At 33.2% G+C, this 13,793-nt stretch overlaps 1 protein-coding gene across 1 annotated transcript in view; it reads right to left on the minus strand.

Annotated features, from left to right (window-relative positions):
• Nucleotides 1-1,504: 1,504 nt before the first annotated feature.
• LOC118196836 (cytochrome P450 3A14-like) overlaps nt 1,505-13,793 on the minus strand; it is a 55,056-nt gene continuing 42,767 nt past the window's right edge. Inside the window, exon 14 of the mRNA XM_035368314.2 lies at nt 1,505-1,850. Coding sequence (XP_035224205.1) covers nt 1,770-1,850 — 81 coding nt within the window. The 3' untranslated portion in view covers nt 1,505-1,769. The remainder of the gene's footprint in view (nt 1,851-13,793) is intronic.

The following is a 13,793-nucleotide window of genomic DNA, read 5'->3' on the forward strand; positions in this document are numbered from 1 at the left end:
CAATTCTACATTTGCAGCAAAATTACTTCATATTTAATGATATTTACATTAATTTTGTGCAGGGATTGTTTGCACTGTTTTATACTAATTCCTTTTAGTTCTGCTTTTCAGTATATGAATAATATATTTTAATTCTCTCTTAATTTAATTTTAAATTATGTATATATGTATATGCTTGACTGTGAAGTATTTGTTTTTATCAAAGATATTGATTAAAATATTTTTTTTATTTGACTCCCATAAGGTTAAAATCTGTCCCGTAATGTGTTATTGGAGGAAATTTAGTTTTACTTATTGGTCTAAACTTTTGTTTATGCTTGTATGGTAGACACTTATCAACCAAAGATATTCTTTCCTATATCCTCTACCTCTAATGAAAGGTTATTTTGAGAATGAAGAGGAAAAGGTAATGTAAAACAATGCAAATGTACTTAAAAATTCATCGTATCTTGTGCATGACGCACCATGGCATCATTTAAACAGCCTGACTTGCTGAGTAAAATTTATCATCATAAAAATAGACTTCAGAGTCTATGGCTCAAGTTTTGAAATCCAGTTTTAAGGATTTATCCTGACTTAAATTGCTGTGGATGTTTCGATAAGGAATGTACATAATCCAAACAACGGTGTAAATAATGTCATAGTGTAAGTAACAAGAGAAAAGTTGGAACATGGAAATTTTATGGTAGACTTGGGTAAAAATGAAATGGGTAGAAATGACTTGGGTGTCACAATATGCTAATTTAAAATAAGATAAATTTAGAAAAGGGAAAATGTTTTAAAAAAGGTAATAATAAAGTTCAAAATAGTAATAAAATTTTATGTACAGATCAAGTATATTTTAATTAACAAATATTGAAGTATATAAATATGTTTTTCTCAAAATATGAATTCTATTTTTTTATAAAATATGATTTCTGTAATATTTTTTATGACATATGTTTTCTGTATTCTAAAATATAAAGAAATGAGCTTTATTGCTAGAGTAAACAATTTTGCCCGTAACCCAGACCTGAACCCTACCGAGAATAGCCGGGATTAGTTGGATCGCCTAATTAAGGGGTGCAATAATAGTTCAAGATTCTGTGAAGGAACCTACATGTCTTCTCCAAGCCGAATGGAAGAAAATACGAATAGCCGTCTTAGGACTACGGGAACGCATTCCCCGGATGAGGCTGTAATTGTCATTCGTGGATGCTCGACTAACTATTGAATATGAATAACTTTTATTTTTCTTTTCTATCACAGGTTTCCAAATATTCATTGGTAGATAGTACATATCAAGGGCAGTTTCCTGACAACTATGACATAGTAATGATGTTCAACACTTACTTGAAATGTATGAAAGTGCTAACTATATATAAATGTCATTAAACTGCGTAGCAAAATTAAAGAAATGCTCGATAAGTACTGAAAGTGTAAGCTTTAAATATTAAAAATAAGTTCATGATTGGAGGAACAACACTAAATTAATTTCAATCAGTCAGTAATAGTACATCAGAGATAACTCAAGTGTAAGATTTTATTTATTCTAATTTTACAAGTTTAAATTCTTGCATTAAAAAGCAATGAAAATAGAACATGCATATGTCATAGCAATGAATAGCTACTTTAATGTTTTGCTGGAACAGACATCAGAATCTATAGCTGAAACAATAATTTGCTTTAAATTATGACAATAAGTTAGTTCCCTTTTTTAAAAGACATTATTTATAGAAATATAACGTTTTTAAACTTTGAACTTCTTTAAAGTACTTTCCTTTATATATTCATCCATATTTCTCTACATAAAGGAAAACTCCTTTCTTCGGGCGCATTGTAGCAAGTGCTGATGAGATTTCCAAGTTGTCCTGACGAAAGAAAGTCTATTATTTAAAATGTAGTTTTAAAATAACTTGTTACGAAACACACATTATTAAATAGACTTAAAGCATTATGTATAAAACACTGAACGTTACTCAGACTTTTCATTTTTCAAATTTTTCTTGCGTGGAAGTTGGAATTGGTTCCTCAAACATCCGTTTTAGATTTTATTTTGTTCTAACAAGTATTTTTTTACCGAATTTCTAATTTTTGAATGTTATTATTTACTGAATTTTTTTGTTTTGAATATTGTAGAATATTATAGATTACACATAGATCACTGAAAATCTCGTTTCCTTTCAGGTAATCTGAAATTTTGAGATACATATTGACAAATATCATTTGATTTTCAAACATCTAAAGAGATGGAGCAAAGCAAGGGCCCCTCACAGGAGCAGACTTCGAAACTGCTAAATGAGCTTTCAGAAAAATAAACTGATGGTGAGAATTCATTAAAAGGTACTCAAAATGTTGATTATAGTGACAGTAATGGTAACGATTTTAATGAAATTTTGCGTAAAATTCTGTTATCTGACTTGAGTTCATCTGAAAGCGGGAACGCTTTCGATACGATATGAGAGAGTCGTTAAGTCTTTCATATACACTTACCCAGTAACGAAACTAATCCACATATATCCAGAAGCAGCAGCAAATTAAGGCTATGGATTCGGGTTGGATATTTGAGAAATAAAATATGGAATATATACTGTGAGAGTTCATACCTTAAAAATGTCAAGGAAGAGATGAAAAATGGAATTGGTGACTACACATTTTCTTTGCAGACCATCTGTTAAAAATATTTTGAGAGAAATTCTAGGTTTCACATTTAATTCGGAAAAAATACCACATCTAACAGTAGTCATACATTCTCTTGGACACTTTTCATAAAATTAAAATTTTTGAGCATATTAAAGAAATGCACAGAAGCATAAGCAAGGTACAATACCAAAACATGGACCATTTTGTTTAAATAGTTTGACACTTTCATTGTAATTCTTTATTTACGAAATGTTTTAGCAGAAAGAGCTATCTCTTCTTAGATTTTTGTCAAATATTTAGGGTTTCAATTTTTTCCCCTGAAACTACAAGTAGTAATTCATTTCTGGGTGTCATATGATATATTCGTTTCATCATAAAAAGCACGCTAGCACAAAGATTAAAAAATGACAAATTTGCTGTCATTTCAAGTTTGGAACATATTTCTAGAATATTGTTTTAAGTGTTGTAAACCAGGATAGAACGTCATTGTAGACGAGCAACTATTTTCTTTAAAGATATGCTGTGAATTTTACAGTATATGCCAAACAAACCAGTTAAATTTAGAACAAAATCTGCCGCCCAGACGGTATAATGGTTAGGGGAGCCTAACTGCGATACCCAAGGGCCCGGGTTCGAATCCCGGAATAAACATGGATGTAAAATTGTCTGTCCATAACAGGAGGTAGTGGTGTCCGCCTATTATGTGCCTCCACAATAAAATGGCCACCACCTTTGACTTTAGTAGTGCCCAATGACGTTATAGGCAAGTGCCCGCCATTGAGGGTATAAAATTTGAACATAAATTTCTCAAACTGAAGAAGAAAAAAAAAAAACCTGAAATCATAATACTTTATAATTACACTGAAATTTGTAGTCGAAATAGCAATGAAATATTTCTTAATTTTTTTTTTTTTTTTATGTCTCGTAGCTGTGTATACTTGAGCAGATTTTAAAGAAATAACTAGCGACCAAATTACTAGGTGAGATTATATTTTGAAATTAATAGGAGAACTAAGACAGAAGTTTTTACACTTTTTCAAATAATTTTAAAAAGGTGTACTAAGTAGTATTTTAAGTCAATAATAGCCTCAAAATGTTTAAATAAGCACAAATTCTGTCAAATTGTGAAGTTCAAAGGCAACTGTCAAGGTAAATGTTGAACATTCGCAAGTGGAAAAAAGCAGAAAATAATTACAATGTTTTATGCCGCTTGCTGGATTGGCAAATAAGTCACTGTATGTAATAATAACGGATTATATATTAGCAATTTATGGCAACACTAATATATAATATTGTATTATTATTGATGCATTATACGTAACTTCATAACTAATTTTAAATGACAATTTCTATGCATCTTTTTGTAGAAAATTTTATTTCATCTGAACTGAAAACAAGTAACACAAATTTGAAAATTTATTGTTTTAAAAATAGTTTGTTTCTTTTAGTTTAATTAGTTATATAAATATTTCAGTCACAAGATATAAATCACAAAATATATTTCAGTCACAAGAACGTTGTGTGTGTTATTTATAACAAGTGCTTCTTTGAGCAGAGATAAATTTAATGAGCGTACTGGCCAGTACGGTGTTAGGAACCAACTGTTTAAGAACCTTTGTCGTGCCTTATATTGTTGTCATCGGCTTTTTAGTGTTTTATACGCACGACAAAGCCCGTCATATTCTACACCACCTAGTGAACTAGATGCTTGAAGAAGAAGTGGTAGGAAGTAAGGAGTAGGTCACACACTTCAAGGACTTAAATCTGATAGAATATGCTTGGGACACATTAGACAGACCATTGCTGCTAGACCACTATCAGCGTTGATGCACCTTCAGTTATAAATTATCATTCTTGAAGAATTAGCAATTACCCTTAAAAATCTAATCCAACCTCTCAATAATTCATTGCCTTTCATGTGCGAAGCCATTTGGCACACTCAACATGGCCACACGCCTAAACATTTGACGAAGTTCGTCAATGCTTACTTTTTCCTTTTCTAAAAATATTATTAGTATTGATATTTTTTGTCCCCAGGTGAATTTCATGTAAAAGGATATTTGTTTACACTAAGACATGATTTTTAACCTTTTTGATTCAATATTTTCTTGTTGTTTCCATATACCATGCTGCATATTTACCAGCTATTGTCTATTCCAGTGGTGCGCAAACTAGGGGTCGCCTGAAGACTTTTGGGGGTCGCCAAATTTTTATGAAATGCATTATGCCTGCATGATGCATACCATACAGTGTACATATAAAGAGTCAAGCGCCGTCACTCAATGTTTAATTGCAATTTCATGCTGTCCGCTCTTTCTTTGACCGTAATGCGTAATATATGTAAAGTGTGAAGACGCAAGTTTTTCACTCCGGTAGATAGCGCCCTCTTCGCGGTAATTCGCCAGTTTTACTGAAAAGCGCCTATTTGACTCATGGAGGTAAGAAAGGGAGGGGCCATTCCGCGCTAGAAGTGAAGCACTGCTTTGAAGCTTGGGTCACCAGACGGGGTGTTGTTTGTTTACATTCAAAAGCTCGCTTGACAAGATTCTGATAGTATTTCGACACACGACAGTTCCATAGAAATCGAAAAAGGGACACTCTCGCATGAAAGAAACATTCATAGTGTAATGGATAATAGCAATTTGTATAGTTTACTGACATTTACGCAAAAATCACATCTTGGTTATTTTTCGATAACTAACAACAGCGATTTTGATTATGAATTTGTTTTATAAAATTCTAAGCTGTTGCACTACAAAAATATAGATTTTAAGAAAATTGCTAAAAGAGATCTGCCAAAATTTATTTTCTAGAAGATTTAAAAAGTTTGAAACTTGATGGCTAAATGTAAATATAAAATTATGTATGTTAAAATATTTGTAATTAGGCACATAGGTCAGATTAAGATTTTATTAAATAGTATCAGTATCAGTATCAATCTTGCTTTTTAAACAAGAAGAAAGATGATGAGGACTTTGGCAAACGCCGTTTCCTCCAAGCTGTGAGGGTTAATATTGAAATTAACAACAAACGTTTTTACAAATTTTTATTAAACATATACAAACATCCATGCCTTCTCCGGGATTCGAACCCGGACCCTTCGGCAGGGTAGTCAGCAACGCTAACCACTATACCGGTTGGGCGGCTTATTAAATAGAGTAACGCATGCAAGGGCTATTTGCCTAAAGAGAGAGATGCCATTGTGGAGGAATTTTGAAGAAAAACTGACCTTTGAGTGGGTATTAAAAATAATACTTATAATTTTCATTCAAATTAAATTCATATATATTTTTTATGTAAAACTTTCGGGTGTATGCTAAATTAGTGTAAATTCCTTTAGACGAAAAATATAGTGAATGCACAGAAATTAAAGATTTGCGCATGCCGGAAATGATAAATAGGAAATATGTATGGGTATTTATGCATGTGCTTGCAAAAAGCATGTATCTGCCTTTGACAAAATACTTAAATATTCATTAAATTATTTATAAATGTATTTGAAATGAAGAATTTATTCACTTATAAACAACTGTGAAAGTACTGTGAAGAAATCTAATGATTAAATGTATCTAATTTATAATGATTATAAATGTTATCTAAATATATAATAACCTTAATATTGAATTGTAAACATAAATTGAAATCCTGTTGACAAATACGTTATAAAACTATTTAAGCAAGAATTGTTCGTATTGGAAAGCAATCTGTTAAAAGGTATTGTAAAGCAAATGCTATGAGATGCGCACTTAAGAACGTAATAAAGAGTTTTGGAATATGTATTGTTGAAATGAAGGGTAAAAAAAAAAAATCTGATAAGTATAATTAAAAGAATTATTCACTTTACATTTTATAATAACTCAGTTACAAGTTTTAAATAAAACTTAAAAAAAAAACTTATTTTATTCCCTTTCAGAAATGTTCAGAGAAAGTCAAATACTATTTAATTCCTAATAATTCTCTAATTTAAAATGAACCGAATAGAGCATTAATTATAAATTGACTTACATTTTTCGATTTAAAAGAAGCCAAAAAATCATGTCATATTTAAGAAAGTATTTTAGGAAGAAGCTCTATAAATAGAAAAGAAATAATGCATAATTTTAATATTAATAATACAATAAACTTTGATCTTAATTTTTGTACCTTAACCGAATAAAACCGAATTACCTTAATTTTTTTTTTTAATGTAATTAACGAAAACTTGTGAAAATATTTCATTCAAATTAAACCATTCTGAGAAAACTGTCCTGTGAAAAGTATAGCATTTAATTCCGTTCAGAATGAAATGTTGTTTAAAAATATGTTGTTTTCACATACTTAGGACTCTGAAGTGTTGTAGAAAAAGAAAATATATACATTTATATGTATATTTGCGACGTAATTACGAAATATTTACACCCGAACGCGTCAAATCCCATAGAACTCAATGGTAAATGACCCAATGTTTTGGTCACCAAGTAGGGATCGCCGGTGCTTCAGAGCAGGGTACGGAGAAACTTGTTTAGGGCGACTCCTTCTTACTTCCTACCTCCATGATTTGACTAGACGTTAACCGCAGTGAGAGGGGAAAAATTCGCTTCCGTGATCAGATGGCGAGGTACGTGGTGTATCTGATAGTCAGAGGAAGACGTGGAGTGTTCGCATGAAGTTGTAGCATGTAGCAGTTGGACTGCAATTGTTTTTGTTTATCCTCGAGTTTTATCATGTGACGTTGTGTAATTATGATTTTTTATATTTTTATCGGGCTTTGCTACTCTTTGTTATCAGGTATGTACTATCATTAGAGAAAGATTTCTGTTAATTTTATTGAATTTCTCGAAAAAAATTGATAAAATTTTATATATTATTTGTTTTAGTTTAAATAATTTAACCCCTATCTTCATAATGGATAAATGGGTAATACGTACACCAGGTACATCTTCAGTTAACAAATTAACAAATACTGATGAGGAGTCGCAAAATACTGAACTAAATGCCCGATCTAAAAAAATAAGAAAATACAATGAGGAATTTATTAAGTATGGTTTTACATTTTGTGTGATGATGAAGAACGCCCGATATGTGTCATTTGCAACGAAAAATTAGCAAATGAGAGCATGAAACCAGCTAAATTAAAAAGGCACCTGGAAACTAAACATAAAGAACTTCAAAATAAACATGCCGATTTTTTTCAAAGACGAGCTGAAAATCTGAAAATTCAAAGTGCACATTTAAAGAAATTTACAACAATACCTCAGAAAGCATTACGAGCTTCTTTAGAAGTTTCTTATCTAATAGGAAAAACAATGAAACCCCATACAATTGGAGAATCCCTTATCCTTCCTGCAGCAACTAAGATGACATCAATTACGCATGGCGATAAATATGGAAATGAACTAAAAACAATACCATTATCAAGAGATACCGTGTCTCGGCGGATTTCCGAAATGTCACGAAATATCGAGTCAGAAGTCATAAAACGCATACAAAATTCATCTGTATTTGCTTTACAACTGGACGAGACTACCGATATTACTAAAATGTCACAACTAATTATTTACGTTAGGTTTATTTTTAATGAAGATATAACAGAAACGTTTTTATGTTGCAAAAGTTTGGAAGGAAAAACAACTGGAGAAAAAATATTCGAAGTAATAAATGAATATTTTGAAACAAAGTCCCTTACCTGGGCAAACTGTGTTGCGGTTTGTACTGATGGTGCTGCAGCATTAACAGGTTCGAATAAAGGGCTAAGAGGCTTAATTCAGAAGGTGGCGCCTCATATGGTATTTAATCACTGTATGATTCATCGGCAAGCTCTTGTTGCAAAAGATATGGATGAAGAGTTGCACAACATATTACAAGACGCTGTTAGTTCAATTAACTACATTGAATGCAACAGCCACAACAGCCGTCTCTTTTCAATACTTTGCAATGAGATAGGCTCAATGTATGAGAGATTACTGTTACACACCGAAGTCAGATGGCTTTCACGTGGGAAAATACTAGGACGGATATTTGATTTGAGAAATGAAGTGTACATGTTTTTAATCGAAAAGAAACATAGATTGGCAAGTTATTATATCAATGAAGTTTGGCTAGGGAAGCTGAGCTATTTAGTTAATATTTTCGAAAAACTTAACGACTTAAATTTGAGCTTGCAGGGTGAGAATTCAACTATCATAACTTCAGCCAGTAAAATTCAAGCTTTTAAGAATAAGCTTAGTCTCTGGCAAAATGAACTGAATAAAAACAACACCGACATGTTCCCTTGCTTTAACGATTTTATCAAGGAAAATAATATAGATATATTTACATTTAAAAACATCATTTCCAATCACATTGAAAAGTTAAAGGAAAATTTTTCAAGAAGATTCGAGGATTTTCCTGAAAACGACCTTGGTTGGATTAGTGATCCATTTTCCTTTGACATATGCAGTTCAACTCTTCAAATTAGCGAGAAAGAGCAATTGATAGATCTAATTAGTGATTATACTCTTCGAAATCAATTTAAGACTCAGCCTTGCCAAAAGTTTTGGCTATCCGTGGAAAAACAATATCCCGTTTTATGCAAGAATGCCATCAGAGTGTTAATACAATCTACATCAACGTATTTATGTGAAACTGGATTTAGCAAACTAGTTTCAATAAAAACTAAATACCGCTTGCGTTTAAACCCTGAAGATGATATGCGAATTGCAATTAGAAACATACATCCAAACATCGATGAGATAATTAGAAACTTGCAGCCACATACATCTCATTAAAGGGCAATTTACTGATTTTTGTGTTATACAATAAGTATTTTCTTAAAATTATAAATAAAATTAATATGAGTCAGATATGATAATGTTTTTATTCGATGAAACGAAAGAATGCGCGAAATATACGTCGTATTTGTGAACATTTATCTCTAGGGGTCGCCAAAAATTTTCTCACTACAAAAGGGGTCGCAGTCGAAAAAGGTTTGCGCACCACTGGTCTATTCCCACCAACTCGCTGTTTCTTCTATTTTGTTGAGCAATGTGTGTTGTCAATTACAACTATTGAAATTTTACTTTGAAGAAAAAAGTGTTAGTGGAAATCACTTGGTAGAACTGTAGAGACATTGGGATTTTTTGAAAGCCAGAGAGATGAAAAATTAACAACCGCCTTCGCCGGGAATCGAACCACGGACCTCTGGAATACCGGCCCAGCGTGCTACCGTTACACCACGAAGTCACGCTAGGGAAGTGGGAGAAATACCTTATATACTCCCCTTCTTAAAGGGCGACTAGGGTTATAGGGGACCTAGTCGCCAAATCCTGAGTGCGGAGAATCATCATCTATAACCCTTTTAGTTAACATTAGGATTTTTTGGAAGCCAGAGAGATGAAAAATTAACAACCGCCTTCGCCGGGAATCGAACCACGGACTATCGGCCCAGCGTGCTACCGTTACACCACGAAGGCACGCTAGGGAAGTGGGAGAAATACCTCATAGAACTAGTTCTTAACTGGTATTCTATACTGAACTTTTCTCTAGAAACTTTTATGCTCAAAATCTACTGCATTGATCGTATTCTCACGACATTTCAGAGACATCGAAGAAAGAGTTATTATTTAAAGGAAGGTTTCGGGAGCTTAATTCAGAACATGTTCTGTCTTTCAAGGCTTGTTGTTGAGTCGGTTTTACATTATAGTTACATATATTTAAACTGTTAAGCCGGTATGAAGTTTTGAGCCAACTTCGAGTTAATTTGAAATTGTGTAGTCTTGGACTACTGGGTTATTTAATTTAAACTTAAATTTAACTATTACTTTAAGTTATCTCACCACAAGTGGCAGGCAAAATTTGTAAGCACGAGTTGTGCTTTTATGTTCAAAGTTCTGATTTAATAAAAAGGTTTGTTTTAAAACCTTCTTAAGACTTTGTAGTTCTGTCCAGACTTAGCGACAATTCGCTTAACGTCTGCTAGGAGTTTGATACTATATAGTTTATGTTACCAAATCAAGTCAGACAGTATAATATGTACAGGAGAAAGATTTCCGGTACTTACGTATTAACGCCACCGCAGCTGCAGATTTGGCAGTTTTTAATTGCCTAAAATTTTTGCGACAAATCATAAATTAAAACACTTTATTCAAAATCAAAGTAGTCAATCGGATTTCGGTGGAAAATGGGCCGATATAGAGTTTAACATACATTTAAAACCTTCTCTATTTTCTTTCACCTGATGCTGTCGCCATATGAACTCTGCTAGATAAGATTCTAAGTGATGTCTCGCTGTCCCCCTATGTCTCTTGTTCCTCCATTTAGCACTGCCCCACATTTTCTCAACTGTTTGTGTAGGAACGCATGTATCAGGATCAATAAAATTGTATTTATGATTTAGCATGTAGGAATCCTTCTTTTTCTATTCTATTTATTTGGTAACCTTTCCAACTGTAAGAATAAATTTGTTCTACCATCTGCATGTTTTCAATAATTTTATTAAGAAGGATAGAGCCAGTTCTATTAGGAACAGTGACAACAAACGAATATTTTGTTTCTCTACGTATACCACCAAACACCCACTCACTACTCGGGTAAAACTCGACCACAATTATTTTTGCGCTTAGTAAATAAACTTTCATCAATTTTCACAATGTAACCTACCCTCTTGTTTGGTTTATTCTCCATATCCAAGACACATAATTCACGCATGCAATTCTTCCAATCTATAACAGTTTTATTCGATAAATCATGTTGCTTTTCACAAAATTTAATCGACGTCAACTCCTCGCACCAGCAGTACATGAATCTCAAAGCTGAGCAAAATGGAATTCTGCTTCCTTCAAACCAGTTGTCCAAACCTTTTTTGGTAAAATATTTCGCTCCTGAAAAAATAAAATTGCATCTTCTTCTGTGTTTGGCAAATCCCATAGACGAATTTTCGTAGCACTAAAAAATGGCGTCAAAAATCAGCAAACAACAAGGCAAAAAGGAATCCAAAAGATACCTACGTGTGAACAAAAGGATTGCTCTTTATTGGCGCATCAGCGCAACTTCTGCTGCGGTGGTGTTAATACGTAAGTAGCAGATTTACTACTTCGGCTATAAACTATATAAGTTGACAATGACAACTGCTTAATTCATAGTAGGCGCATTACATACGTATAATTCATAGTATACATATGGGTGCAAAACTGCATGCAGACCAGAATGATAATCACTGCTCGAACGGTTTATAGATTTAATGTAATGGTTCTTGATTGAGTATTTCATGAAGTCAAAGAATGCAATATTACCAAGCAAATATTTTACCCGAATATATGCATTTTACTGTAGTTTGTATACAAAATCATTTTTATTGTGTTTTGCTTACTTGTATGGTTACAGCTATACGTACCTTCATACCTCTGCATGCAAATCTCGTTGTACACTAATTGTGAATAATGTAAAAATAAATTTTTATATCACTCTGCTCAACGCAAACTTATAGTATTAAGTAAAATTAAGAATTAACAACAAATATGTGAAACGTTTTACTGTAAAAAAATTACACGTGTCTTTAATGAAGCTCGCATTCACGGTGAATTTATAAAAATATTAAGACGTTCCGCAACAGCAGAATTAAGCAGATTTTTAGACATTATTGTCAACATTCAAGCTCTAAAAAAAGCAAATCATTATCATTGAAAGCTGGTTTTTAATTTCTCAGCAGAACAAGCACCTAAGCCTAAATTTGGAATTTAAATACAGTATTTATTGAATAAAATTTATAATAGATAATCATTCACCTTTTTTTCGGAATAAGTCAATACTAAATGCAAGTTGCAATTTAAAAACTAATGAAATAATTTTATAAAGAGAGCATTAGGTTCGTGTGACAAGCAATAATTACTATGCAAAAAATATTAAATTTCTAAGATTTGCACTTAAATTACACCTAGGAAAAAAACCACGAGACCATTGCCTATGTTTCAGAGCCATAAATATTTCATAAACTATAAACCAATATTTTAGATCAATAAAAATATTATAACAAGCAACTAGAGAAAATCTTTTAAGCATTTATTAAGGAATCAAGCCTTCGATACGTTGTGGTGGCCGGCAGTTCTATATGCATTAAGAGATGCCAATTGCCCCCGCAATTTATATAATATTCTTGCACATTATCTGTCCGATCGACATTTGATCATTTCCTATAATGGAGGCCTGGTACATAGATATCAGACTCGAGGGTGCCCGCAGGGTTCATGTGCGAGCCCCTTTCTCTGGAATGTGACATACAATCTTATCCTTAAGCAGCCATGGCCTGAACGTACAACTGTGGTTACTTATGCCGATGATACCGCATTCATAGTGCGAGGTAGGACTCGTGATCAACTTCAAGCAAACTCACAGGAGACCTGTTCTTTGTTTCAGACTAGATGTGAAGATTTTAAATTGCAAATCTCTGAAGAGAAATCGCAAATTCTGATCATTCCTAAGAAGGGTGGTTCTATGACTCGTCAGCCGAGAATAACCATAAATGGCAAGCGTCTTCGTATTAAACGTGAACTTAAATACCTTGGAATTATTTTCGACGACAAACTCAATTGGATTCCCCATGTGTTAGATCTCAAGAAGCGTACTGCTGTGATTGCTCAACGCCTTAAACTTATGAAGGGAATCCACTGGGGCTTAAATCCACATCTTCTTAAAGTTTTATATGCAACAGTAACTGAAAAGATTGTTTCATATGGTGCTGCAATTTGGGCAGCACCAATGCAAGGACGCAAAGTCCGACATTTAAATAGTATACAGAGACCATTTCTCTTAAATATCACTCGTGCCTTCCGCACATCACCAACTAACGCCCTCGCAGTTGCAGCTGGAGTCTTGCCTTTACCTATTGCGGTTGAAAAGGACGCAGCTTATCAGTTGATTAGACAACTTGGCTGTTCAGTTCAGTTTGGAGATCACTCTTTCTCCTCCCATGATTATGAAGCAGCAATAAACAGAGAAGATCAACACCCCTCCCTCTATGGTACGGGAGTTAAAGTTAATCTCAAACCGAGTCATCAAGTTTCTCATGCTGATCTGGTCTTTTATACTGATGGCTCTAAATTGGAAGATCAGGTTGGCTGTGCATATATAGCCATACTGCAAGATCAGACAACTCTTCACCAGTGGAAATGCCATCTGTCTTCTTTTAACAGCGTCTTCCAGAGTGAGGCTATTGCTAT

The sequence above is a fragment of the Stegodyphus dumicola genome, chromosome X2, assembly GCF_044657685.1.
Source record: "Stegodyphus dumicola isolate Sdum_Otavi_A_Nest chromosome X2, ASM4465768v1".
NCBI classification, from domain to species: Eukaryota; Metazoa; Arthropoda; class Arachnida; order Araneae; family Eresidae; genus Stegodyphus; species Stegodyphus dumicola.